This window comes from Neodothiora populina (genome assembly GCF_041146345.1).
Source record: "Neodothiora populina strain CPC 39397 chromosome Unknown canker_contig_15, whole genome shotgun sequence".
Taxonomy (NCBI): domain Eukaryota; kingdom Fungi; phylum Ascomycota; class Dothideomycetes; order Dothideales; family Dothioraceae; genus Neodothiora; species Neodothiora populina.
The window spans coordinates 1182217-1207972 of record NW_027191413.1 but is presented as its reverse complement, the minus strand read 5'-3'; the positions used below and the strand labels follow the sequence as shown (position 1 = coordinate 1207972).

The following is a 25756-nucleotide window of genomic DNA, read 5'->3' as shown; positions in this document are numbered from 1 at the left end:
GGATTCTGTTGTGCAGCCACCGAGCTGGTACTTGCCCTTTTATCCCACTTCCCACTTCCAAGCTGTCTTCCCCTTCCCATTTCATCTTTCCGTTGTATATACAACCATTGGGCCCAGGAGTGTCTGATCTAGCTTTTCCATTTCTGGCTGTGGTGATCCGCGTCAGCGCGTACGAGTAGTTGCCTCGTCAGACTTCGGGTTTAAACTGATCACGAGTTGTTTCTCCGTTTGAGCCACACCCAACCCAGTCCATGCTGGTCCCTTGACTGCGTTCCAAGTCCGTCTCTAGCACGGGGGTCTCCAACGTTAATTCAGGCCATTCCAGGCTGGTTCGAACCTTAACCCGCGACGAGCCACTTTCCCCCAAAGCTGTTCTACGGATCCTCTTACCTTCCGTTTCTTGTGGAATCAACCCTCGTCCTCGCTCTTCATCTCTGCAATCTTCGCGGTTTCTTTGACAATTAACAAGCCGACTCGGGACGTGCTCACCGTCTGTTATCATCATTATCACGACGTGCAGACTAATCAAAGCAGTGAACGTACTGTTCCACTACCCCGGAGTGCGCCCCATTGGATCGCCGCGCCAGGACCTCATTGGTGTTATTGTTCCAATTCACCGACCTCTCATTCGCCCGGTGGTCTCCCATTGTGGCCTTGAACGAGCGCAGGAAACCACGTCCGATCAAGACTGCCAGACTGTCATCGACTGATGTTCTTTGGTGACCTCACTGGAATCATCTGGATCACCTGAACCACTTTGAGACCTGAACATCCCGAGGCACGAACAGGCTCATCCGCTCACCTCTTCCCAGACCATCTGGCTATCATTATCTTACTCTTGCGCTTCCCAGAACGTCTACCACAGAAAAGGATTCCATCATGCTTTCGGACGCCACTGCCCAGCTGCAAACGCCGCCCGAGGAGGCATCGACAGGCAGCAATGAACCCATCTTCCAACACCCCGAGATTAAGAAAGGTTCGACCAGCAGCTAATACCGAGTCTGCAGACCACTGACTAAGTTAGAAATCAAGGATCAAGCGGCCGCAACAGCAGCGCCCGCCAATGCCTCTCAATTCCCCCCACCCAAGACCGATAAGCCGCGACCACACGTCTGCGGCACTTGCGGTAGATGTTTCGCGAGACTGGAACACCTGAAGAGACACGAACGATCACACACCAAGGAGAAACCCTTCGAGTGCCAGGAGTGCACCAGATGTTTCGCCCGCAGAGACCTACTCCTACGGCATCAGCAAAAACTACACTACCAGAGCAATCCAGCACGGCCTAAAAATGCCAGACGGGAAAGCAACAGTGGAACTTCTGCCGGCGGCGCTAGGGTGAGGAAGAATTCTGTCGCAAACAACGGAGGAAATGGAGGAGCGGCTGCAGCACAGCGCCCACGGGCAACAACTCTTGGGTCGCTGGATCTGGCTTCTCTGGGATTGATGGACAACCTTCCCGGTGCCAACAGCAGAATTAACGAGCTAAACACATCAAACCATCACAGAGTGAGCATGAGCGGTGCGACCAGGCCAACTCAGCTGGACCTTCGTGGACCTTCCTCGTTCCCAGGACCCCGTGGCTTATTTGACATGCCAAAGTTCGACGCCAGCAGTGCAGCTATGGACTTCTCCGAGACATTCTCGAACACGACACCTTCAGCCGCAAATCTGTTTGACCTCGATCAGCTTCTCACGCCGGGTGGAAACACGATAAATCCAGCACAGCTTCACTTCGGCGGCTCGATGACATCCCCAGCAACTCATAACAACATGACCGGCTTTCCCTCGTTCCCCAATACGCTGGGTGGTATAGAATTGGACGATGATTTCAGCTGGATCCGCAATTGGGACGGCCAGATGCACCCTCAGAGCAACGAGAATGCGATTGAAGAGTCGTCACCGTCGCGGTTCAGCAGCAGCGCCAGTCAGAGTGGCTTCTCCGAGGCTATCGTTGATCCTACAAGCGCTGCCGCACACATGTCCTGGACCCCTCAAGACGTGTCCGCTCAAGCGTTGCTTAATCCAGGCTCTCTCAACCTTGATGGCTTGGGTTCTGGGCTTCCCAATTTAGATTCACCTTCTGCAACCATCTCGCCGCATAACCTTCATGACCATTTGGCGTCCACCGAAACATTCTATGAAGGCATCATGGCGCAGAGCAACATCTCCGATCAGCACATGACAAACGGCATGCATTACAACTTTCAGCAGCCTTCATTGTCAAATTTCGATCCAGACAGCCCGAGTGTGTCATCTGCGTCGATGAATGGTAGTGCTCGGCACAGTTCCATCACCTCGGTGTCGACCGACTCAATCACCGACGCGACTCGTCAAGCTCTTCTGCTCAGTCTCTCACAAACGTCAGGCTTCGGGCACGGCACGCAGCGAAAATTCTCTCAGCCATCCATCAGCTCCCCACTCTCCCCTCATCCCGCTGTCCATGGCCCAAGTCTGCCAGGAACGGCTGATCTCCAGCGATACATCAACGCCTACGTGCACTATTTCCACCCACACCTTCCCTTCCTGCACATCCCCACACTGTCATTCGACTCTCCCGATTACGTCAACAATCTGCGACCTGCTTCAGCTCATGCAAATGTGGGACATGCTGGCATTGTCGGAGGTGGGGGCTGCCTCATCTTAGCCATGGCCGCCATAGGTGCCCTGCATGAATATGATCAAGCGATCTCGAGGGACTTGTTTGAATCCGCGAAGAAGATGATTCAAAGCTACCTCGAAGAACGTCGTCGGGCAGATCTGTCTGCAGCTGTCAATGGTCATCAGATGCTCACCCAAGAAGGGTCCACGCACAACACACCTCTTTGGCTGGTGCAGGCAATGCTTCTGAATGTCATCTACGGTCACTTCAGTGGAGACAAGACAGCTGCAGACATCGCTAGCACTCACTGTGCAGCACTGGTCAGCCTAGCACGTGCGGCTGAATTGGCTCGCCCTGCTTCTAATGACGATGCTGACAGAGTTAAAGTGGAGGCACATAGTCCATCCGGCTCCACCCAGTACTCCAGACTGCATGGCCAGTGGCTACGCTGGAAGGAGAAAGAGGAGCGCAAGCGCACACTCTTCGCTGTCTTCATTCTCTCTAGTCTTCTAGTGACAGCTTACAACCAATCCCCCGCCATTATGAACTCTGAAGTCTTGCTTGATCTGCCCTGCGATGAGGATCTATGGACAGCCGATAGCGCTCAAGAGTGGATCAGCAGAGGTGGCTCTAAGGCTGCTGAAGCGAACGCAATGTCGTTCGAGTCAGCCCTGCTCACGCTACTTCATCCAAATCAAGGACAGCACCTTAGTATCCATGACTCCTTACGCCTGGAACAGCTCAGACCCAGCACCTTTGGATGCTTGGTGCTTATCAATGCACTTCACAATTACATATGGGAGACCCGCAGTCGCCATCACGGTCGACAATGGACCGCCCACGAAACGGATTCGATGTTTTCGCACATCGAACCCGCACTCAATGCGTGGCAAGCCGCTTGGAAAGCGACTCCCCATCATACTCTTGAGCGACCCAACCCATCTGGGCGGGGACCGTTGTCTGCAGACAGTATCCCACTGCTCGATCTGGCTTTCGTGAGGCTCTTTGTAAACCTCGGCAGATCCAAGGAGGCTTTCTGGGCGCGCGACTTCAACGTCATGGCCGAGGAGCTCGCACGAGGTCTGGAAATTGTTCAACACGCTACTGGATCCCCAGAGTCTGGGGAATCAACACACAATCAAACCGGCGCCTCGCGTGGCTCCATGGACGGACGTCGCAGTAGTCAGGCTATCTCGTCAGGTCAAACATCAAAACGCGAGAAGCACCTACGAAAGGCTGCTTTCTATGCTGCCGATTCGCTCCTTATAGCTTCGAAGTGGAACCTTACATTCGCCGATCCAGCTTCCCATGAGCTTCCGATACAGTCGGCTATGTGCTTCTTTGACTGCAGTCAAGTGCTTGCTGAGTGGGGTTGTACAGTGCAAGAAAGAGTCGGCCGTTACCTTGGTATCCTCGGACAAGCGGAGGTTGATTACACCCAAGTCCCAGCCATCATGCTACTCGAGACCGAGGACGTAGAGCTGTTGGGGAAAATCGAACACATTTGCGCAATGATGGAGGAGAAGATGATCCGTCACGCCAACATGCTTCGTGCTATCGACCCTAACGCTATGGGAGAACTCAACAATATGGATGGACTGTCAGGACTGGCAAACCGAGGATTGGGAAGTAGAATACTGAAGATCACTGGGCTGATGCTCGAGAAGGCTGCCGTTTGGCCAGGTAAGTCAATGAGCCTGTTAACCGACGTACTGTACTGCTATAAGAAACTAATTTGTTGCAGTGACCCAAGTCATGGCAAGCGCCCTCGACTTCCAAGCAGAGCATATGACCCAACGCGGAGAGGCTTCGATCACGGCCACCGCATAAACAGGGCGCTCGACCTCTATTTTCTGGTCCATCACATACACTTCCTTGGACTTGCATTTACGATCGCATCACGATACACCATGTCAATACTGCCCCCGGTATATACGGCGCAACACTGCCAAAAGTTTACCCTCCCAGGATTTTGCTATTTTGTCACGAAGATATCCCACAACGCACCGAGCCAAAGGCGTTTTCTCTTGATATAATGAGCCTGTCGTCTCACAGTACAAACACAAATCACCAACATCACCACCCAAGGATGTTGCCACAACACGTCACGAAGGACATTCGAGTTCCTAGCCACAATCATGAGTTCAAGGCGTTCATTATACTCGTATCAATCACTGGAAATCAGGCGTAGGCGTTCGTGCTTGGGATTAACTCTTTCTTACATTCTTGCTTGAAATTCACGATCAGTCATTCCAGAGATGAATGTGGCAGAGCGGCCTGACAGACACGCGTTCAACCACTTTTTGGGCGTTTAGTGCGGCATCATGTCAGATACGATGTGGTTTTCCACCCTCTTTAGAACTAAATATTTGACAGAAAACAAAAGTGTTTCTCCGCTGCGATACTAAGTCTTGTCATCACTGACCACAGTGCATGAATAATCGGATATTACGTAGGGTGACTTGTCGTAGCAATGCTTGTTGTGTAGCTGAAGATTGTCACTCTGTAAACACATGAAGCGTGAGGGACAACACCCAAGTGTCGGCCCACAATAGATTGACGGACACAGCCACCGCGTCATAGTCATCGGAACATATTCATAGTACCATTAGGTGTTCATCATAACTCTCAATTACTGGAAGAAATGACCCACGGTTGGGTAGTCGCACATTGAATATGCTGCTTTGTGTCTCACGAACCCGAGGTACAGACGGTAGTAGTACCAGTACTTTATACACAAGGGTTACGCAACCAAAACACTGATGGATTGCTGCAGCCGACAATCTTCCGCCCCAACTTTGGCTTTACAGATAGCCATCTCTTATCTTTCCGAACACGGCGATCCCTTATCATGGGCGAAGGCAAGTCGTTGGTGGAGACGGTAAGGTAGGCGCCAGCACATGATACTGCATGCCGGCATGTTAGTTATCAGTAGGTCAGGTAAGCCGTATGGTCATTCGGAACCGTTGTCAGATGGACACAGTTGTCCTCCCATCTCTCCTTGTCTCCTTTCCTAGACTCTTTCTCGATCTCATCACATATCGTACCTCTCTTGGGGATATATCTATCGTTCGTCTCCTGTATATACTTCCGCGGTATATATCGGGCACCCCGCTCACCACAGAAAGAACATGTCATGGCAACTACTACAGTCACTTCGTCCAGCGCTACCAGAACAATGTAGTCCGGAGAGCGAGATACTGCAGCGTTTCTCGGCCACGTTCCATACATGCATCCCCACGAACCTTGCGCTCATATCCACTACCCTGGGAACGCTATCGATAGTCAGCTGGTTGTTCGCTCAGTTGCCGCAGATCTACAAGAATCACTCGTTGAAAAGCACTTCGGGACTCTCCATCTTCTTTCTGGTGGAGTGGTGCCTGGGAGATCTGACGAACTTGCTCGGAGCCATCTTCACGCACCAGGCGGCATGGCAGACGATCATAGCAGCCTACTACTGTCTGGTGGACTTCATGTTGGTCGCACAGTGGCTGTGGTACGAGAAGCTGAAGCACGGCTACACGATACGACTCGCCTGGCCGAGGAAACAACACGGCGAGAATAGAGACAATGAGGGAGGAGATGGCGACATGTCGCAAGTAGTCATCGAGGGAATGTCGGCTCTGAGCAGGCAGACCTCTGGAACAGACACATCGGACAACAGAAGTTTCAAGAGCCAGGCCAAGGATATCAACACTACGCAGCGCGTGCAGGCAGGCATGTGGCGCATGCCTGATTATCGTGACATCGACGAAGACGGCAACGAGAAAGACGGCAATGGCAGTCCCCCTTGCCGAGCTGGAGCACGTACAATCTACCGTACCCAAGCATCGGGATCTTTGGGTTCACCGTCGCCTCGCACGATTGTCATGATCGCCTGCCTGATCTCTCTCGTCACAGCATCACCAGTCAAGACACCTCCGCCGACGATGGTCTCGCAAGCTGTGCAAGAAGGCCCGACTCCGCTCGAGGCCGCTGGCATGGTCCTGTCGTGGGTCAGTACTGTTCTCTACCTTGGATCCCGCGTGCCACAGATTTACAAGAATTGGTCGAGAAAGTCCACCGCGGGTCTTTCACCCGGACTGTTCATCGCCGCATTCTTCGGCAATCTGTTCTACAGCACTTCCATTGCCACAAACCCAAACGCATGGTATTCTTGTGGTCCTTATGGAAACAGTGGCTGGGCTGGCAAGGAAGGTAACGACCGCGTAGAGTGGCTTTTGAACGCTCTGCCTTTCTGGCTCGGTGCAGCGGGCGTACTCGGACTAGATGGCGCCGTCGGGGTACAATTTTTGATGTATGGAGACGGCGGTGAAGGCTCGAAGGTCGTCATCCTAGAAGAGGCTGGCGATCATGGTCGCTGGAGATGGCGTAGAGTCAGCGGATGGATGAGAGGTTGGGTACCCAACTTCAACGACCCAACCGATGCGGCTTCGGACGGCGAAGGAGAGGAGACTGGTCTTCTTGAAGCCGATAGACAGAACCATGCTGCGTACGGAGGCACCCAGGATGCTCACGCATCATAGATGAGTAGAACTGGACTTGGAAGATGCATTGCATGGAACGGTTGCATTGGTCACGGAGTGCTCGCATTTACAGACTTTAACACATGATGAGATGATAGATGAATTTGGGAAAGATAATGACTTGAACATATATGAAATACACCGTATCTGACCTTCTGAATTCGCCGTGCGAGTTATGATTTTGCCGATGAAGATCGTAACAGAATGGATGCTATATGAACCCCGGCCCACCAGTGTTGAAGTAACCCATGAAAGTAGTAATGTTGAAAATCGTTCCGTCCGTCTTGATACCCAAATCATCTATGTGTTGAAGTGATGCAACACAAACATCAGTCGTTAGCCAACATGTTGAACAGCGTGACTCCTCCCCAGATCCTCCTTCCTAGACAGACAGGATGCCCTTAATCAGCCCTCTTCTCAAACCCGAACCCTCCCTTGCCTTCAAGATTCGGATAACTCATGCCTTCAGACCTCATACCATTCCTAGGTCCTCTATTTTTGAGATCCTCCTGCAACCACTGCAACACCAATTGACCAAGGCGAGAATTACCGGGAATGACCTCCTTGACAGAATCGATATCAAAGTCCTCCACCCGGCCCGCCTGCCTCACCTTGCCCAGACTCATATGAACAAGATGCGTCGGCCACTCAGCCAAGTTATCAAGGATGTGAGTGGCGTAGACGATGGTGCACTTGCGCGACTCTGTCTCGCGCTTCAGGAACTGCAGGAAGTTATGTCGAGACAAGAGGTCGAGATCAACAGTGATCTCGTCAAGCAGCAGAACCGTCCAGGGCCGAATGAGGCCCATACACAACTGGACGCGTCTGCGCTCGCCGTCGGAGACGGCGTGGAGACGCCACGAGAGGTCGACGTCGAGGATGCGCACGAGCTCGTCGCGGCGCTCTGGGTATGCGTCGCCTCCGATCGAGGACAGCAGAGTGGGCACGTCGATGTCGGTGCGCGTGATGCTGTTCAGCGTCCACTCCATGCCGAGGTATGTCACTCCCTCGAGACCCTCGATGAAGGGGTCCACGCCCCCGACGTACACTGTTCCTGCTGGAGACATGCGCTTGCCTGAGAGCAGGCGCAGTAGAGTGGTTTTACCTGCTCCATTTGCTATGTGGAGGGTTTGTTGTTAGTGCAATGCTCTCATGATTTTAGGAATATATTGTGTTGTATTTGATATCACGAGGTTCGTAGAGTCGGGAGGATGCCATGACTCACCTCCAATCAAAAGTGTTCGACTACTGTGTGGTAGATCAAGCGTTACGTTCTGCAGACCTGAGCTGCCATCCGGAAAAGCAAAGGTAAGACTTTTCGTCTCTACAGAGGGTTCCCTTTCTTGCTTGGTTGCTGCCATGTTTCTGTAACTTGTCGAATCGAATGTCTATGATATTCTCTCCTTTCAGCAGTATGTAGTTAGTACAATGCACTCGGCGAGATTTAATGATATGGGAATACTTATGTTGCCAAGAAGAGGCTTTGTCGAAGTTCGTCAAAGCGCGAGCCTTTTCTTCGCTTGCGTTGTCGTAAATCGCATCATGGAATCATGACATTCTCGTAGTGGACAAGCGTGGTTATCCAAGAACTTTCTGTTGTTTCAACGTCACTCGTTTTGAGGAGAGAGTTGTCAAATGCTTGGGAAAGCAGTTTCGGGGACTTTGATAAAGAGAGTTTTCTACAGTAGTATCATGTCCCACCAACACCACTCTTCTTGGCGAGCTCCCTTGATCGCCGTCGTTGGGTCGACTGGAACAGGCAAGTCGGAGGTATGTAGGTATTATTTTCATATTCCATCATCAGCCATTGTCTTTTGTCAATTTGCAAATGCTTCAAGAAAGAAGAGAGTTGAAAAAAAAGGATGAATCATCCGCATACACTTAAAACATAAAATAAGAACTCATCTTTTGTTTCCTTCATCGAGTCACCTGCAAGATCAATAAAAATCAATTGAATTAAGAGACATGTCAAAACTCACCACCTCCCGCACAGCTAGCAGTAAACATAGCCAAACGCTACAATGGCGAAATCATCAACGGCGACGCAATGCAGCTATACAAAGGCCTGCCGATCATCACTAACAAGATCCCCCTGGACGAGCAAGAAGGCATACCGCACCACTTGCTCGGCGAGATCGGTCTGGACGAGCAGACGTGGACGGTAGGCGATTTCGTCACGCACGCGCTACAGAAGATACAAGAAATCAGAAGTCGAGGTCGGCTTCCTGTCCTGGTGGGCGGGACGCATTATTATACGCAGTCACTGCTGTTTCATGATACACTTGCTGGGAAGAACCGCGAAGATGATGGAGCTGTGTCTACCACTGTGGCAGGAGTCGAAAGTGGCGAAGCATCCGATAGAGAGACTCAGGGCCAACAAGATTCGAATGCGAAATGGCCCATCCTGGGCGCGTCAACGCCTGAGATCCTCGCCGAACTTCGCAAAGTCGACCCTGTCATGGCAGATCGCTGGCATCCGAAAGACCACCGTAAGATACGCCGGAGTCTCGAGATGTATCTACAGACCGGACGACCCGCATCGGAGACCTACGCTGAGCAACGAGCTCGACGAGGAGCCGCAGCCACACCGTCAGAGGATCTGGAACCCAACGACGCTCCGGCGGTAGCATCTCCACTACGCACACGAACGCTAGTACTGTGGGTGAACGCAAAGTCTCCAGCCCTAGCAGCACGTCTCGACGCTCGCGTAGACAAGATGTTATCGCAAGGCTTACTAGATGAAGTGGCGACTTTATCGCGCTTCGCCGACGAGCAAGCACGCGCGGGCAAGCCCGTTGACATGACACGCGGGATCTGGGTATCGATTGGGTACAAGGAGTTTCTCGAGTACTATTGCGCTCGCCATCCTTCATCTGATCAGCCTCTGGATCCAGTAGATGCCAAACCTGACCTAGACAGACTCTTCTCGGAAGCCACAGAACGTACAAAAGCCGCGACAAGGCAATACAGCAAACGACAAACGAGATGGATTCGGATAAAACTAGCCACGGCAATAGCGTCCGCATCGAAGAAAAGTCCCTCGCTTGTTGAATCGAGTAATGCGAGTGTCACAGACGCTATGAGCACCTCTACTGCACAGCAACATAAACAGCGCATCTTCTATTTGCTCGACTCTTCTAATACAGCGAGCTGGACTGGTCAAGTCTCGGATCCAGCTCTTGACCTAGTGGGCAAGTTCCTGCAGGAAAAAGACGATGAGATGCCTAATCCGCGCTCTCTCAGCTCTCTGGCCGCAGAAATGTTGCCGGATCTTGACGAGGATGGAGCCGAGACGTCATCACCAAACTCTTCCATCCAAGACTCTTCTAAACCACGAAGGCGAGAAGATTTGAGTACTAGGGTAGACCTGTGGGTGCGGAAATACTGTGAGGTGTGTGATATGACTGCAGTCACAGAAAGTGATTGGCTTCAGCACACCAGCAGTAAGAAACATAGGATCAAGACCAAAAAAGCCAAGTTGGAAGCAGAAGGTTTGGGTGGTTCCAAGCGCGAGCAATACCTTCGTTCTCTAGGAAAGCAGACTCAGGTCGCTGCGAAGCCAAGTTCCGACAATCAGGATGGATCCACAATTTAAGACTAAGGTCGTTGAACCGAGTGTCCAAAACGCCAACGAGGGTGCTATCTTGATACCAAACTCTCCTTTGCCTTCATTATACAACGTCAGACGACCCAAGACATGCATCTTACCGCTTCCATGAAGCAGGTGGGTCCACCATGCGCCGTCGGAACTCCTCATCTGCCCTCTGTAATCGACCCTCTCCAGTCCCAGACACCGCCAAGCAACTATCGAACATCTTGACGATGAAAGGAAGGTCTTTCGTGACCGTTGCCCTTGGTGATCTGTCCACATCATGCCCATAGATTTTGCTCGCCAGAGTGCGCATCATGATGGGCCAATCCTTATGAAAATAAGTATCATTAATCTGGCGCTCATTGATCTTCAGCATTAGCTGTGGAGAGCTACAGCCCTCAGCCTTCCTCTCACAGAGCAGTCTGCGCGAGTAGTTCAACCAGTGCGGCAGTAGCTTTGGCTTTGCCTGCTCGGCGCGGTTCAGAAAGTCTTTGAAGTCATCGATGGGCTTGTTGTTACGACCACCAGCATAGAGACCTCGTCGCTTTTTCTCGAAGACGAATTCATCGTCTGCACGCAAGCGGTAGGAGTCTATGAGGACACCAAAGACATCGTTTTGTACTAGGTTTGTCAACCAGCCTCGAATATTCTCTGACTTCGCATCAATCAAAGCTTCATCTGATGCCTGCTGCGCCCGTCTCTCATCCATCGCTGCTTGCGCACAGACGAGTGACTCTCGGATTTGATGTCTCTGGAGGTAAGCGGGACAGCAATATGTGTGGAAACATCCTGCTTCTGTCGCCCTAATCTCGCACTTTTCCGAGCAGAATTTGACCTGCTGACACTTTTCACACGGCTTCAAGGTGTTTTCTAGGCTTTCACTCGCTTTGCATAGTACACAAACATTCTTGGTAGTATTTTGCAACCATTTTATCATGTGTAGCTTGGCGGCAACTGGATTGTGAATTAGTTACCTGGTCTAGCTTGGAGGATATAGGCTGTGTGACTGCACAGATCGAAGAACGCATTTGCATAAGCATAATCAACGATCGGCTTTCCCTGCTGCGCCAACAAGAATTGTTCCATCGCTTCATCGTAGATGCCGTGCAGGAGACAACTCTCAATCCAGACTACAGTGAGGTTGAATCAGTTTCGCTTCATATGATCATAAGTCCCACGGCAAAGGTAAGAAGGCTTACTCACAGACAAGATACCGTTGGCTGTAAACATCTGTTGCTTTCTCCGGCGGTATCAAACTTCTGCTTCCTGAGTTTTCCTTGGTCTTATTGAAGTAACCTTCAAGTTCCAGGAGACCCGTCACTGCTTGGTGTATGGCATCGTCTTGCAAGAGATTTGATTGCAATATGACTGCTCGCTTATCAGAAAGTGTGACATGGAATCAAGGAGAGCAGTAGAGCGCGATACAATACTGCTCTGCAAGTACTTCGGGCGTTATTGCCCCCTTTTTTCTGCGCAAGGCCAATGTGTACTTGTATATATCGGAGTTAGTCTTCCCAGGGGTCCCACAAGCACTGTGGCCTTCAGGCGATGACATATTTCCCTTCATCTCCACGAGGGTGACCGCGGCTCCACTTCTTCTCATCCGCTCATGTTGCCTCATATCCTCTGTCAGACGAGCTGTCTCCGAGTGGAGTCGGCATCTAACTCTGGCTGTCCCGTCGACTGCTGTGATCCCACGCTCAGAGTGTAGGAGGTGGAAGAACAATCAGATGCAGCAGATCCTGCTGCTTCATCGTGACGGTGACTCCCCGTTCCACAGATATCTTGATATGGCTGAGATACCCTTTCCGAAAGGCTCGCCAAACCAGATTCGTGATTGCTCGTTACTCCATGCTCCGTTCCACTAGACATTGCCTCAGCATAAGATGGAAGTCCTTCCATATCTTGACAGAAAGGCCAGGTCGTTATGATAGTCTTTTCAACAGCCCGCAAGTTGACAAGTTGTTTCGAAGATCTGCTGACTGTCTTTTCCGATTCGTTTTCCAGCTTTGATATTGACAAAGCAGAAAAAGTATTCATGAACGGTGATAAGAGTTGCTGGTATAGATGTCTTTGCTAGAACGAGTGACCCTGTCCCTGAAGTCGAATGATATGAGGTCAAGTATAATCAATGCAAAGCAGTAGAATAGAAAGGGTGTGTATATGATCGATATTTATTATGGTTCTAGGGATTCGCCATTTAGAAGGCAAGAAATAAGCGCAGACGAACGACATAGGTCGCGCCTTCCCGACTGAGCATGAAATCAGACACTGAAAGCTTTAATGGAAATATGACTGCCTTAAAGCGACGATTGAGCGAATAACATGCTGATTGTTTTTGTTGAGTCATGTTAATTGTTCATGGATTTCGTGCATTAACGTAAAGGTGGGTTCACAGAACTACTTTGTTTCATGGAATACAAGGAAAATGCTCTGGTCTGCGCCGTGCTCCTATGTGTAACGATAAAATTATGCGCCGTCGCAGAAACGCACTCGCTCATTCTCACAGACGCTGACGCCTCTGACCGTGTTCGGGACCAGCCCATCCGAAAATGAAAAGGCGAACCTGCAGAGGCCGTCCCTCGACGACAGCCCAAACTACAGTACGTCGAAAGTGACAAATATACATAAAGTTCATCATGCAGCAGCCTTGCCGGCTGCGTTTCCTGTTTCTGTCTTTTCTCTCTCCTTAGCTGCTTCTGGATTCAGAGGAACAGCAGGATCGTACCCAACAGCCTTGACGATGCCGAGTCCTTTTGTTCGACCCTCGCGGAACAGTATTCGATCACCAACAGCCAAGTATTCAGGTCTTTGCACGAATCTGAACGCCACAGTCGCCCTATCTCCAGTGCGGATGTAAGCGCGATCAATATCGATTATGGCGCAAGTCTGCGATACAGGACCAACATGAAGCATCGCTTGATACTTGGTCTTGATAGTGGTGGCATGGCTGAGAATGAGGACTTCGGCAACGAACTCCCGGTATACGACTGGGGGCTTGTCATCGTTCTTCAGTAACACGACCATTCCTTTCCGGACGTCCTTGCGCCGCACTTTCTTGAGTGCGAAACTCGCACTTTGCCCTGCGGTTGCGCCAGGCACCGCGATACGCTTCCGCTCTATGCTGCGAACTGCAGTCGTAGTGAACTGTCCAAGTGAGTCTGGGCCGATCAGTACTGTATCTCCTGCGTGTATCACGCCGGACTTGACGACACCACTGACGACGGTGCCAACGAAAGGAACAGAGAACGTGTCATTGATATGGAACTCGAATGGAGCATTGGCATCGTAGTGGCCATGGTGAGGAAGAATATTCAGGAACGTCCTGACCAAATCGAGTGACTCGCCAGTCACGTTGGAGACCTGGAACACGGGACATATCCGTTGACTGATGAATTGTGTCTGCGGGGAGATGTCAGGGAAACGACAATACTAACTTATCACGGAACATTTACTTACTGCAGTGTTGACGCATTCTTCTCGGTTCTTGATGAATATCGGAATTTTGCGAGCACCAGGAGACTTGAGAATCTTGGTTAATTGCGTTATGGTCTGCTGAAGAATGTGGGGAGGACAAATATCAATTTTCGTGATGACGACCATGACAGGAACGTTTAGAGCCAGAGCTATGCCCAAATGCTCTCTGTAGCCCCGTTAGTATCTTGCCTACCATTGGATTCCCAATCGTGGTGGACTTACTTGCTCATTCCTATGAGACCATTGTTGGCAGCGACCATCAGCAGGCAGTAATTTGGCTCACTACTCAGCATTCCAAAGACCGTAGTTCTCAGATACTTTTCGTGGCCAGCCAAATCGGTGAAGCTGATCACTTTGGACGATCTGTTGCCAATCTCCTCCCAGGACAGTTTCCTGCCAGGGACCATAGAGGTGACGATCTCGCCCTTGCTGTCGAAACCCATGATTTCCATTCCGACGGAGCTCGTTCGTCCGCTCTCGATCTCATGCTTATGGCGGAAGAGGTTGACACGAGCTTTACCCCTGCCATCGTCAAGACCGCCCTTTACCAGCACACCGAGCATAGTACTCTTTCCCGCATCGACTAAGTCCGACGTTAGCTCCGGGTAAAGAGTATGGGATACCTCGAGAACACATACCATTTCCCACGACCACTACGCGTGTCTCAATAACATCATCAACAGACTGCGGTCTTCTTCTCATGATCATCTTGCCAGTGACAGCCTTATCCTTAGGATTCACGTTCTCCACTTCCACGTCTCCACCAACATTCCTGGTCATTAACAACTTGATGTCGGCGCCTATTGAATTGGTGACCTGCTGTATCCGCGCCAATGCAAAGTCCCAATCTTCTTTTGTGAACGCCATATTATCGCCATTGTCCTCGAGGCCGAGATCAAACAGGGTTTCGCCATTGCCCTCTTCTAGCCGGCCATTGACGACGCCAGTGAGCAGGGAAATGCTCTCATCCGCATCGGCAGACTGGTCAAGTAGGAGAGGCTTCAATCGGACTTGTTGGGGTTCGTCGCTGAGGTTGAGAGTGTCGAGGATATCGAGTTCGGCGTGGTCTTCGGTAACTATCGACTGAGTGCCATATGCGGAGTCATTGCCGTCCTCCTCTTTATGTGGAAGTCGCCGTAGCTTCTGCTGTTGCTGGACATAGTCTGCGAATTCACTCAATGCCTGCAGAAGGTGGTATGTTAGCTATATATCTCTCCTGAAATGCTAGAGGCGCATTCCTGCATACAGATTCGCCTGCCCGCCGTTCGTGTGGCGTTAGCTTCTGGAATCGGTCACTTCGGGATGCCATGGTGGCTCGACTCTGTGGAAGTGCAGATGTGAGATTCACCAGCAACAGACGCCTATAGGTAGTGTTATAAGGTGAGCAGTGTAGATACAAGAGGACAAGGGTTTTGGAATAGTAGGAGAAAATATATATATATATCTGTTTGGATAAGGTCACCTCCATCCATCATCGATGACTATGATACGCACCACCCCACACAACATACCACTGCACGGACCATGTATGACTCCATCACGACTTTATATTTCTATATTATTAGCTGGACCCTCGCGGCATCCATCACCGAGTTACCGCAATGGACATACCGGCCACAAAAGATGAACGTGTTCTCCAATCACTACGCTTACAACCACTCCCACCTGTTGACTCATAGCGATAGCAACATGTTTAGAGACTAGAAGGTTCTTCGGCTGCAGACTTGTGTTGTGATAGGACACAGTGCTGCTGTGCTTGCCGTTTGGGACTGATTTGCTGGTATATGGCGGCGTCGAGGATACTGCTTGCACATCTTAATTGGAGATCTTAGCTCTACATAGAGATGCCAAAAATAAACACCCAGTACATTCACATCGCTGGATGTGGCATTGTGTACCGCAAAATCGTGCCAATGGATAACATATTGCAGCTATCTCGCAAGAACGGTCCCTCTTCACTGATCTCGCGATCTTGACCATATATATAAAGTCTATTCCGCTCTACCGACATAGTTTGACCTTCCCGGCTGACGCCCAACAAGGCAGACTGTTGTCCGTATCCACCATCGCAGTGATCGTAAGTTGGCAGACTGAACACGAGAACGCTCAACGAAACAATTGGCTACTGCATAGTGTCATAAAGCAAAGCTCGTGGGCTGCTCACGAGCAAAGCGTCATTGTGCATTGAGAATCAATTGCAATGTTCGGACCACTAGAGATATTGATTGGAGTTGTTGACTGCAAGCTTTGCAGACGAGAGAATGTTGCAGATGGTTGTCCGCTGGATTGTGCATGAGTCTACTCAGCAGGGTGGATGCTGGCGTTCTCGCCCACAACAACGCCACCAATAGATTCTTGTCCCTCCCCGGAGAATGTTGGTGTATTTGTGCCAACTGGACTGCCGAGGCCCGAGAATGGCGTTATTTGACCCGAGGGAGGCACTGGTAGTTTGAGATCTTCTGGACTTGATGGGATGATGCGATCCGGTAATCCTGGTATATGAATTCGCTTTGCTTCATTGCTATAGGAGGCCGGTATAATCTGCAAAGGGTTTAGCTGCTGCAATGCATCTCAATAGCATGTCCGTAATTACCTCAATAATTTCATCACGAGGAAATTGTAGCTTTGGGATGTCGGTGGCGCTGCAAGCCATGAGGTAGCCGTACAAGACGCGCAAGACGCTCTCGTGAGCAATGATCAAGAGGTCATTATGCTCACGCTCAAGCTCGAGAATGATTGGTTCAAGTCGGACTGCCAGATCGTGATAAGACTGCGGATAGGTCAGCTCCACTACAATCAACTGATTGTCTCATAATACACTTACCTCAGCCCTGGGATAACGATGGTGATACGGGTCGGCCTGATGTTTGGTCACTTCATCGGGGTAAACTTCTCTTATCTTTTGCTCCGACATTTTCTCGCAGACACCAGGATTCAATTGACTCATTTGCGAGCGTTGCCTCACTTTGTAGCCAAGCGCTGCCAAGTGGGTCGATGTTTCGACCGTTCTTCGACGTGTTGAGGTCCAGATGGTAAGGGGCTTCAGCGCAAGATCCTCCGGCGCGCCTCTCTCGATCAGTTTCTTTCGCTCCTCCTCACGATGTCTGACCAAGGTTTCGCCCATTTTCTTCGCATAATCCAGTCCTTCGGAAGAAAGTGAGGCATCGGCTTTATACGACTCTCCAGCACGAGTGGTGCCGGCGCGTGCGAAATAAGTCTGACGTGACTTGGTGTGTAGATTCAGGAGATAGAAGACTATGCGTTGAGACAGATAGTTGAAGGCGCATTGATTGACAATCACTCTCTCTCCAGCATTGACCATCTTCACGTAGTGCAAGTCAGGTTCCTCCATGGTTTCGAAATGCGGTATCCTGGCATTGATGCGGGCGAGATAGTCTTTGACTGCGTCTTCTGACGTCCAGCCCTGGTAGTCGGGTGAAGAGATCTTGACACTCCGGACATTCTCCTCGATGATTTTCTCGTCAGTGCAGTGCGACTCGAGGAACAGCGTCTGAACATTGTGTTTCGCGAATTCCTTGGCAAGCATGATGCGACCGGCGGCAGTAGGATTGACTGCGTCGTAGATAGCGATCTGACCATTCTGGTGTTCAAGGAAGTCATAAATATCCTCCCTACACTTACGAAGGATCTTTTGTCTCAAGAGGACGGAAGCGGGAGATGCATTGACGAAGAAGTAGTCATCAGGGACGTCATTGCCATGGCCGACAGTAGCTCTTCTGTAATCACCAAGATGGAAGATGCGTGTCTTCACGCCCAGCCAGCGCAAGTACCTACCCAAGGCGACCGAGTTGTGAGTCTTGCCTCTGGCAGGAAGACCGACGGTGGCAATCACCATTCTACCTGAATGAAAGAGACGGCCTGACTCGGTACTGTAGAGCTGGGCAGGAGCCATGCTCTCCTTTTCCGGTAAGTCATGTATAGCATCAACGAACGTGCTTGATCTGCGCTTCCAGGCAGGCGAAGCCGCCGCGACATCTGCTGTACTTTTCGAGCATTCACAAGTCAGCGGACGGCCTTAAACAGGTACTCGATAGCATTGGCGGGACAAGCATGAGCATATGTAACAGTCAACATTATCTCGATCAGAGAAAGACTATCTGCTTGATACAGCCCAGACAGGTCAAGTGTGCCAGGCTCCTTCGTGCAAGGCACGTACATATACCCATTGCGGTTCGGAGTGATGTCGCAACGGGCACGTTCGAACAAGGGAAAACATACAGTAAAGTGTCCATCGTATCGTCTGACGATGTCAAGGAGGCGACGCAGGCACAGGGTCAAGGTCGGGTGATTCCAGCTTTCCCGAAACGTCAGTTGGGCTTCGTTTGGTAGATGATTCGCACTTTCTCCCTGCAAATTGTGGGTGGCACTTCTCACTGTTGCGATAGCTAATGCTTAAGGCAAGATTGTATTAAGAGGGGTCGGAATCTGGAACTGGCTTTCCCGGACTTGACGCGGCTGGACTGATGAGGTGGTACGGATACAATTTGCGGTGCGTTGAGCGACGAAAGTTAAAGCGCTCGGCGTAGAGGAAAGATTAGTGAGGAGGCAATGCGATAGCTCGATCTTTTCGAGAAGAAAGAGGCAATCACGATTGTTATTGCACAATTATCTCAAGATTTGTGTTTCTTTTGCTCAGAAGCGGGATTCACGATAAGGTGTCTGGTTGGTAAGGCTGAACACGGCGTACGGCGTCCGGTGTGGAGGAGTGTCGGTGGTAGTGGTAGTGGTAGTGGTAGTGGTGCTAGTGATAGTGGCCATATATCGAGGCAGTTCGGCGCAATGCCGGTCAGCCAATCACGAGTCAATGAGCCAGAAATTTGATTTGGACAAAAGAAGAGTGTACAGAAGTAGTGAGAGATGTTCATGAAGCTCAGCACGACTTTTGCAAACAACGACATCATCATCCTCTGTTTTTCTTCCACATCTTCCATCTGCACGCCATATCTACGGCTGCGCTTTTTATTCCTCCATCTTGATCCGGCTGTCTGAAGGCGCTCTCTTCTGTATTCCATCTGGCCGTCTACGCACCATTTGTTCGCCGCCATCTTGATCCTCTCTCAATTCCTCTCTTACACACACACACACACACACACATTAGCCATCATGACTTCAGTGCCACTTCCTCAGTTCCCTGCATTATCGGAAAAGCGATCAGGCGCCATTGAGAGCTTCTCCAACAACGCGGTGTTCTCCGCCATCAGAGATACCTACACCTCTTTCCAGGCGCGAAGAGACGCACTCGGCCTGTCTAACCCGGGCACCGTAGAGAATGTTGCAAAGGAGGTCCAGCGCGATGTTTTCCTCAACAACCTGAGCTTCTCTGGTCTCCGCGCCGATCTCACAAAGGCCTTCAGCGTTGCTCCGCTGTTCCAGGTTTCCCACGCCTTTTCGCAAGGCTCGCAACAAATACCTCCATATGCTTTCTTGGCTCTTTTCGGCACCAACAAGGTAGGCATCGTGCGGGAGGTCGAGTCATAGTATCGCAATACCTAATGTCTATGTTTCACAGGTCTTCTGCCAAGGTAACCTCGACAGCGATTTGTCTCTATCGGCGCGCTTCAACTACCGCTGGACCCCGAGATGGATCACCAAGACTACTGCACAGATCCAGGCTGCCTCAATGGCCGGCCCCGGCGGCGCTCAATTCTCGCTCGAGAACGACTATGCTGGCAACGACTTCACTGCTCAGATCAAGGCCATGAACCCATCCGTCCTCGACGGTCCCCTCACTGGTATCTTCATTGGCAGCTACATGCAAAGCATCACTCCCAGACTCTCGCTCGGTCTCGAGGCCGTCTACCAAAGAGCTGCAGCACAAATGGGTCCCGAGAGCATGATCAGCTATGCTGGAAAGTACAAGGGTGACGACTGGATTGCCAGCGCGCAGCTCATGACTGCCGGTGGTCTGCAGACTTCATACTGGAAGAGACTGTCGCAGCAGCTCGAGGCTGGTGTCGACCTCAACCTTCAGGTCGCCGGTATGGGTGCTGCTCAGGGCGGCATGATGGGCGGTATCAGAAAGGAGGGTGTTGCTACTTTCGGTGCCAAGTACGATTTCCGCGCCAGCAGCTTCCGCGCTCAGGTTGACAGTGCCGGCAAGCTCGGCGTGTTGCTTGAGAAGCGTGTCGTCCCCATGGTCCAGATTACCTTTGCTGGCGAGCTCGACCACGTCAAGGTAAGTTTCTCACCCTCAGAGACACCTCACAATACACTGACTTCCCCGTGCAGAACAGCGCCAAGCTCGGTCTTGCCGTCTCTATTGAGGCTGCCGAGGAGGAGGTCATGCAACAAGCCGAGACCATCGCCACCAGCCCCGTCACTCCCCCCTTCTAGACATCCTCAGCTCATATGAAATAAATAGAGGACTGGCTCGAGTCATTGATCTTCTCGAGTTATCGCGCCTCCTGTACAATATCAACATTTTATCTTTCAGTCCAGATCATCAACGTCAACTACCCTTATCACCTCCCCATCCAAATCATCAACGACCAGCAGCAGGAAAGGATTTTTTTTTTACAAAAAAAAGGACTCTCCCCACTGCGACAATGAGCGACAGCCTGTAGAGACGTCGATGGCTCGGCGCTCTCGTACTTGCTACGCCTATGTTCAACGCGCAGACTTGAAGCCAGGAGTGTTTTTGCTACAGGAACGGAGGTTCGAGTGAATGACCCCATGTCGTTTCCGGCAATCGCCAATTTATGAGTTTTTCTTCTTTTCCATCTCTTGCCATCATCATCTTTTCCTGTATATATAAGCAATGGTGTGAGGAGAGCGAGGCATCCGAAGGTCTGACGTGTCAATCGTAGGTAGTGCAGGTAATGATGTAGACACGGAAAAAGGGGGAAACACGATGCGCAAAGTCTATGAAAGAGAAATTGAAGACATTCGAAACGAAAGATATGCGACCGAGAACGTGAGGTCTTGTCCGGTCCTGTCTACTTCTCTGTGCCATCCCCTCGGGGGTCTTTGAAAGCAGTAGGGAAGCAATGCGCACCGAAGCGGCGTAACACGTCCGAAGCATCTGATCTAAACACAGATGGGGTCTGCCTGGTAGGAAACAAGCATGCTGCGAGCTCTCGTCTGTATTCAAGCGCGCTGCTCCAACTTACCTGGAAAGCAATATCGGCGCGCTCCGCGTCTTCCAATCATGGCCAGGCTGACAAATGCGTGCACCATAGTTGCAAGCCAGGAAATGATACCCGATGACCCACCAGTAAGGTCTTGGGGGTGTTCACAGACCATAGTTGAGATATCGTAGAAGCGATGCGTCCTTGTTCCAAGATGTAACACAAGAAGTTGAGTCTTCCGTCCAAGTTTCCATGGAGACTCAAGCTAGTCAATCGCAGAAATGGAAAACCCGATGAGACAAGATTCCTCGATGGTCTCTCTTGCCGTCTGTCCACTGTGTATAGTAGTATGCGATGTTACAGCTTTGATTGGATGTTCCGGGTGCAATGTCGGGAGGTTCGGAAGTCAATGGGGGCACCCCCAGAATGCATGGAGTGTTTGGTCTAGGAAGATCGACGATGGAAGAGCAGGTGCGCCTAGTGAACAGAGTTGCTTGACAGAATCTTGTCTCGTATCGGGGGTTTGCTGAGCTTCACCGTGCATGCGATCTAGAGGGCCGAAGAGATCCTCGATGGAATACTACATTCATCACAAAGGGTCCTGGGAAGATCGATGGTGGAAGAGCACATCGGGCTAGTGAAAAGTCTTGATAGATCTGTGTCTCGTCTTGGGGATCTTCTCCTGAGCATTACCGATTCAAGCGGCCCAGACTGATACTTGGCGGAATACCACCTTCATCGCCATGGGTCGCGGGTCTGAACAGTGTATGCCGTCGTGCAGCATTGCCGTGTCTTACGCATGTGGCTTGAATATGGTGTGCGATGGGGATGCCATCATCACCGGCAGGGACGGAATAGACGTCGAGGGTGTTCATGGGAGTTACCCGATGGTAAGGTAGATCAATCTCTCTACACGCCCAAGGATGCAATAGAGGAAACGTCTGAAGGCGGATCAAAGTATATCTTGCAGTAGTCAAGACGAACGCACAGAACGTCACTTGCAAACATGGCTTGAGGTCGACGTACCCAAGAACGGTTCAAAGCTTGGAAGCGATATGGGGATTAAACTTGACAAGGATCAATGGAATGGTTTGTGGGGTTCAACGACGCGATTACCTTATTTGGGATAGCCATTCTTGACGTCTGACTACCACCTTACCTACCTCAGCCTACGTTGTTGTACTTTTACATCATATAGTCCCGGCTGTCTGTCACCTTCTACTCTGCCAAACCTCTTTCGTCGAACGCTGTCTTGTGTATCGATCAAAAGGGGTGCCGGATGAGGATGTACAAACTACAACGGATCTGGCGTTTAATGCGTTATCTCATCTGGGTGTGAAATCTTCACGTTTATCCTCCAAAGTGGTGCTTCCCGGCAGCATGGTCAGGCAATGAAATCGTTAGTGGCCATGGCGAATCCTCCCACATCCAATCAGACATCACACATCTGGACTTTCTGGTCTTATTCGAATGCCGTCATGTCAAATCGTCCATCTCGGCCATTGATCATCCTTACACATTGCCACATGTCGCGATACGACCCGTTCTCGTGCGTGGCTGCGGTCTCAAACTGGGAGCGATACAAGACTCAAGCAATGCTTATAAGCTTAAATGCTTAAAAGCCAGCCGCTTTGGCTTGCGAGTCCTTTTGTCTGATCAACTTTGGGGAATTGATGCTCATCAACAAAAGATACTGTACATATGATGACTTGAGATATTTGCGGTAATCACGGTCACAGCCTTTGCATAATATCATCTTGCGTGCTCACGATTAGTTTGAACTCTGTTTTAAACGCGAAGGTCCCGCGGATCGAGGAGGAGACCTTGGGATGAGCTATCCCACCTAACCCACCATTAAATTGGTATTGGCAGTCTGGTGAAGGTAATTTCCTACTCTTGGTGAAGCTAAAGTGCGTCTGAATGCAGCACAAGTACGGAGTTTTGGCTCTACGTCGGACCGCGCTGACCCTGAGAAGTGGAAGAGATGCTCGTGAGTGGGGAATTAGGTAAGGTACCTAGCGTGACGACCAGCAAGACGGGTACACGTCCATGTAAGCCACAGTCGTTGGGTCCTGGACCTTGAGTTCCCAAGGAACGGTCCGTTGGCGGACGGTTCTGTCTGTAGAGGTACCATATGTGGGGCCGGAGAGGTGTCATCTGTCGCGCAAGGAGGGCCTTCGTAGACCGTATAGCATGTCTAAGGTACGGTATGGTGTCTGCGGCAAGGATGGCTCGAAGTGAGGAAGGGCCTCGTCGAATATACGATCTGCTGACATGTGTCTGAGTCAAGACTGTAGGCCTCCGCATCGCAAGGCCTCGGTCGAAGTGAAGCTTGGCTTCCATATCAATTACATACCACGTCGCTTATACGGCTTCATTGCTTCATCGGTGTTACCCAAAGTACCGGGTATCGAGTCAGCGATGCTTGCAACACAAAGGTTGCTGCCACGATAACTTGCTGACAGCTTTGACTACCAGGTAGACACCTCCGCTGTATTGCCTCGTAGTATGCGCTCGAAGGATACACGCACGCTACCGCCTCCCATGTTTACAACCATATGAAGTTTCGGTCCCATCACCACACGCAATGGTCATCATGATGCCTTAGCCACACTGCCCTATAAAAGGTAGATTGGTGGCAGACGTTGCGTACGAAGCCCCGTTGTGTCAAACCTGTTGTGTTAAAGGTGGCGGCAATGGTTTCCCATTGGGTTCCTTCCGACTGGTAGAAACAACGCCGACCTAGGAGGCAAGATCGGCAGTCCAGCGATGAACTCGTGGGACCGATTACCTTCCCTTTGGAGATCCAATGCCCATCGTTGTTGGGTAAGGTACTGTGTGGTCATGGCATCCTTCGCTTTGCGACCATACACGTGTAGCCCAAGCTCGTAATGAACTAGATGTTTGGATATTAACGTCGTCGTTAATATCGTAGTCTATACTGAGCACAGGTACGGAGACTCCGAAGCACTGTTGAGCGTCCCTCGCCAAGCACAGTACAAGCGACTGAAATGTTGCAGACCCTGCAACGCAGACAACATCAGTTTGCCAAACCTCAAGTCTGTCTTTGGCTGTGATCTAAGCCTTAGCTCGATACTTTAGACGCTTTGCTACACGTCTGACACATACACTCGGTGTCTTATACGCAGTAGTACTACAGAAGTAGTAGAAGAAGACCATTAGTTCTCACTGCATTCCAATGAAGCTCTCAGCAAGCGAGCCGTTGCATGCGTTCAGCTGCTCCACAGGCTAAATCTGGATGTAGTCCTATCCTTAAGGCACCTCTTAGAGGCCAGATGGATTGGAAACAGCTGGTATAGACTCACATCCGACAGCGCGTTACATCGTTCGCTAACGCTATGGGATTTCCTCATGCAGGGTTTCTTCACGGTCTCAAGTGCATTTGGAAGTGGCTTGAAAAAGGTTCGGATCCCGACACTGGACGTTCCGTCAACCGAGTTACATGCTAGGAACATCACTTGCTGGGCATGTACTTTGACTGCAATGCCATGAACTTCAATTGGATTGTGGCTTAGGTACTGTTACTACGTTGAAGCGACGATCTGCCAGTCTCAGACTGATAGAGACTCGACTTGTCGAATCTCGATTGGCATCTTTCAAGCTTACATCGATGGTGACGTGCAGGGCGCGTCTGAATCCGGTCTCTTGGATGATGGCCAAGGTGCTGTCCTATCAAAGATATCTTGACAACCCCATAACGATTTCCAGCTAAGCGCCAATGGTATCGCAGTATTGCGCCCTTCTTGCCGTGCACTGACATGATGTCTTACTTCACATGCCGGCTAACACTTCTCAAGCCACTCCTCAGATCCTTTGATCTGATTTGGTTGATCAAGGAACATGTTGTTATACAACCTCACGATTTCCGACATGTGTATGACTGTAGACAAATCAACTAGATCTTGACTACTCATATCAGTTTGAAGTACGCAATGAGAGTGCTGGTCAAGTCACTCTTAGTCATGTGAGTGTATATTCTGAGGCCTTGACATTGATGCCGATAGTCGCAGCACCAGGCTTAACGCCTCTGCTGAATTGCAATGAACCGAATTAAGGTTAATTATATGCCCTGAGACAAGAGCATACATAGAAACTGTTAGCTCAAAGACCATATCTTAGGAAGCAGATGGTATCGTACGAAAACGGCGATGAGGTATAGCATCACAGAGGCGCTTGCCAAAGAACCGGAACGGTGCCTCGGACCCCACTCCAGAGTCATTCTACTCAGGAAGTTGGGACCCACGAAGCACCTACCTTCGATAAGCACTTCAAACGTCGGATCTATCAGCTGGTAATTGGACTAGGTATGAAGGGGCTAACCCCTCTGTCAAGATTGAGAACCATGGATAATACTGAAACATACCTAACCGTCTTGAATAGTTGCATTGAATTGAGCACTTCTGGCGAACTACTCTGCATCGATCAAGTATCATACAGATGGCATATCATC

The 25756-nt window shown here is 50.6% G+C and overlaps 8 protein-coding genes across 9 annotated transcripts; 4 read left to right on the top strand and 4 right to left on the bottom strand.

The window, feature by feature from the left end:
• Positions 1-879: 879 nt before the first annotated feature.
• AAFC00_002767 (uncharacterized protein) lies at positions 880-4432 on the top strand (the record flags this gene model as incomplete). The annotated part of the gene is made up of 3 exons (XM_069342130.1): positions 880-976; positions 1025-4285; positions 4347-4432. The coding sequence occupies 3 exons, from the start codon at positions 880-882 to the stop codon at positions 4430-4432; spliced, it is 3444 nt and encodes a 1147-aa protein (XP_069198639.1).
• A 1301-nt stretch (positions 4433-5733) lies between these two features.
• AAFC00_002766 (uncharacterized protein) lies at positions 5734-7128 on the top strand (the record flags this gene model as incomplete). Its single annotated transcript, XM_069342129.1, has 1 exon — positions 5734-7128. One exon carries the CDS (start codon positions 5734-5736, stop codon positions 7126-7128), a length of 1395 nt encoding a protein of 464 aa, XP_069198638.1.
• Positions 7129-7529: 401 nt separating this feature from the next.
• AAFC00_002765 (uncharacterized protein) lies at positions 7530-8489 on the bottom strand (the record flags this gene model as incomplete). Its single annotated transcript, XM_069342127.1, has 2 exons — positions 7530-8245; positions 8354-8489. The coding sequence occupies 2 exons, from the start codon at positions 8487-8489 to the stop codon at positions 7530-7532; spliced, it is 852 nt and encodes a 283-aa protein (XP_069198637.1).
• A 331-nt stretch (positions 8490-8820) lies between these two features.
• Positions 8821-10723, top strand: AAFC00_002764 (uncharacterized protein; the record flags this gene model as incomplete). The annotated part of the gene is made up of 2 exons (XM_069342126.1): positions 8821-8898; positions 9122-10723. The coding sequence occupies 2 exons, from the start codon at positions 8821-8823 to the stop codon at positions 10721-10723; spliced, it is 1680 nt and encodes a 559-aa protein (XP_069198636.1).
• Positions 10724-10832: 109 nt separating this feature from the next.
• On the bottom strand, positions 10833-11657 carry AAFC00_002763 (uncharacterized protein; the record flags this gene model as incomplete). Its single annotated transcript, XM_069348038.1, has 1 exon — positions 10833-11657. One exon carries the CDS (start codon positions 11655-11657, stop codon positions 10833-10835), a length of 825 nt encoding a protein of 274 aa, XP_069198635.1.
• A 1700-nt stretch (positions 11658-13357) lies between these two features.
• AAFC00_002762 (uncharacterized protein) lies at positions 13358-15506 on the bottom strand (the record flags this gene model as incomplete). Its single annotated transcript, XM_069342125.1, has 5 exons — positions 13358-14122; positions 14180-14363; positions 14420-14780; positions 14836-15379; positions 15444-15506. 5 exons carry the CDS (start codon positions 15504-15506, stop codon positions 13358-13360), a joined length of 1917 nt encoding a protein of 638 aa, XP_069198634.1.
• Positions 15507-16495: 989 nt separating this feature from the next.
• AAFC00_002761 (uncharacterized protein) lies at positions 16496-18450 on the bottom strand (the record flags this gene model as incomplete). 2 transcript variants are annotated; one of them, XM_069342124.1, is made up of 4 exons in its annotated part: positions 16496-16738; positions 16791-16967; positions 17022-18201; positions 18437-18450. In XM_069342124.1, the coding sequence occupies 4 exons, from the start codon at positions 18448-18450 to the stop codon at positions 16496-16498; spliced, it is 1614 nt and encodes a 537-aa protein (XP_069198632.1). The 2 variants fall into 2 exon arrangements, with proteins under 2 accessions (XP_069198632.1, XP_069198633.1); XM_069348037.1 differs by lacking the exon at positions 18437-18450 and having other exon boundaries at positions 17022-18110.
• Positions 18451-19321: 871 nt separating this feature from the next.
• Positions 19322-20551, top strand: AAFC00_002760 (uncharacterized protein; the record flags this gene model as incomplete). The annotated part of the gene is made up of 3 exons (XM_069342123.1): positions 19322-19666; positions 19728-20393; positions 20447-20551. The coding sequence occupies 3 exons, from the start codon at positions 19322-19324 to the stop codon at positions 20549-20551; spliced, it is 1116 nt and encodes a 371-aa protein (XP_069198631.1).
• Positions 20552-25756: the final 5205 nt, after the last annotated feature.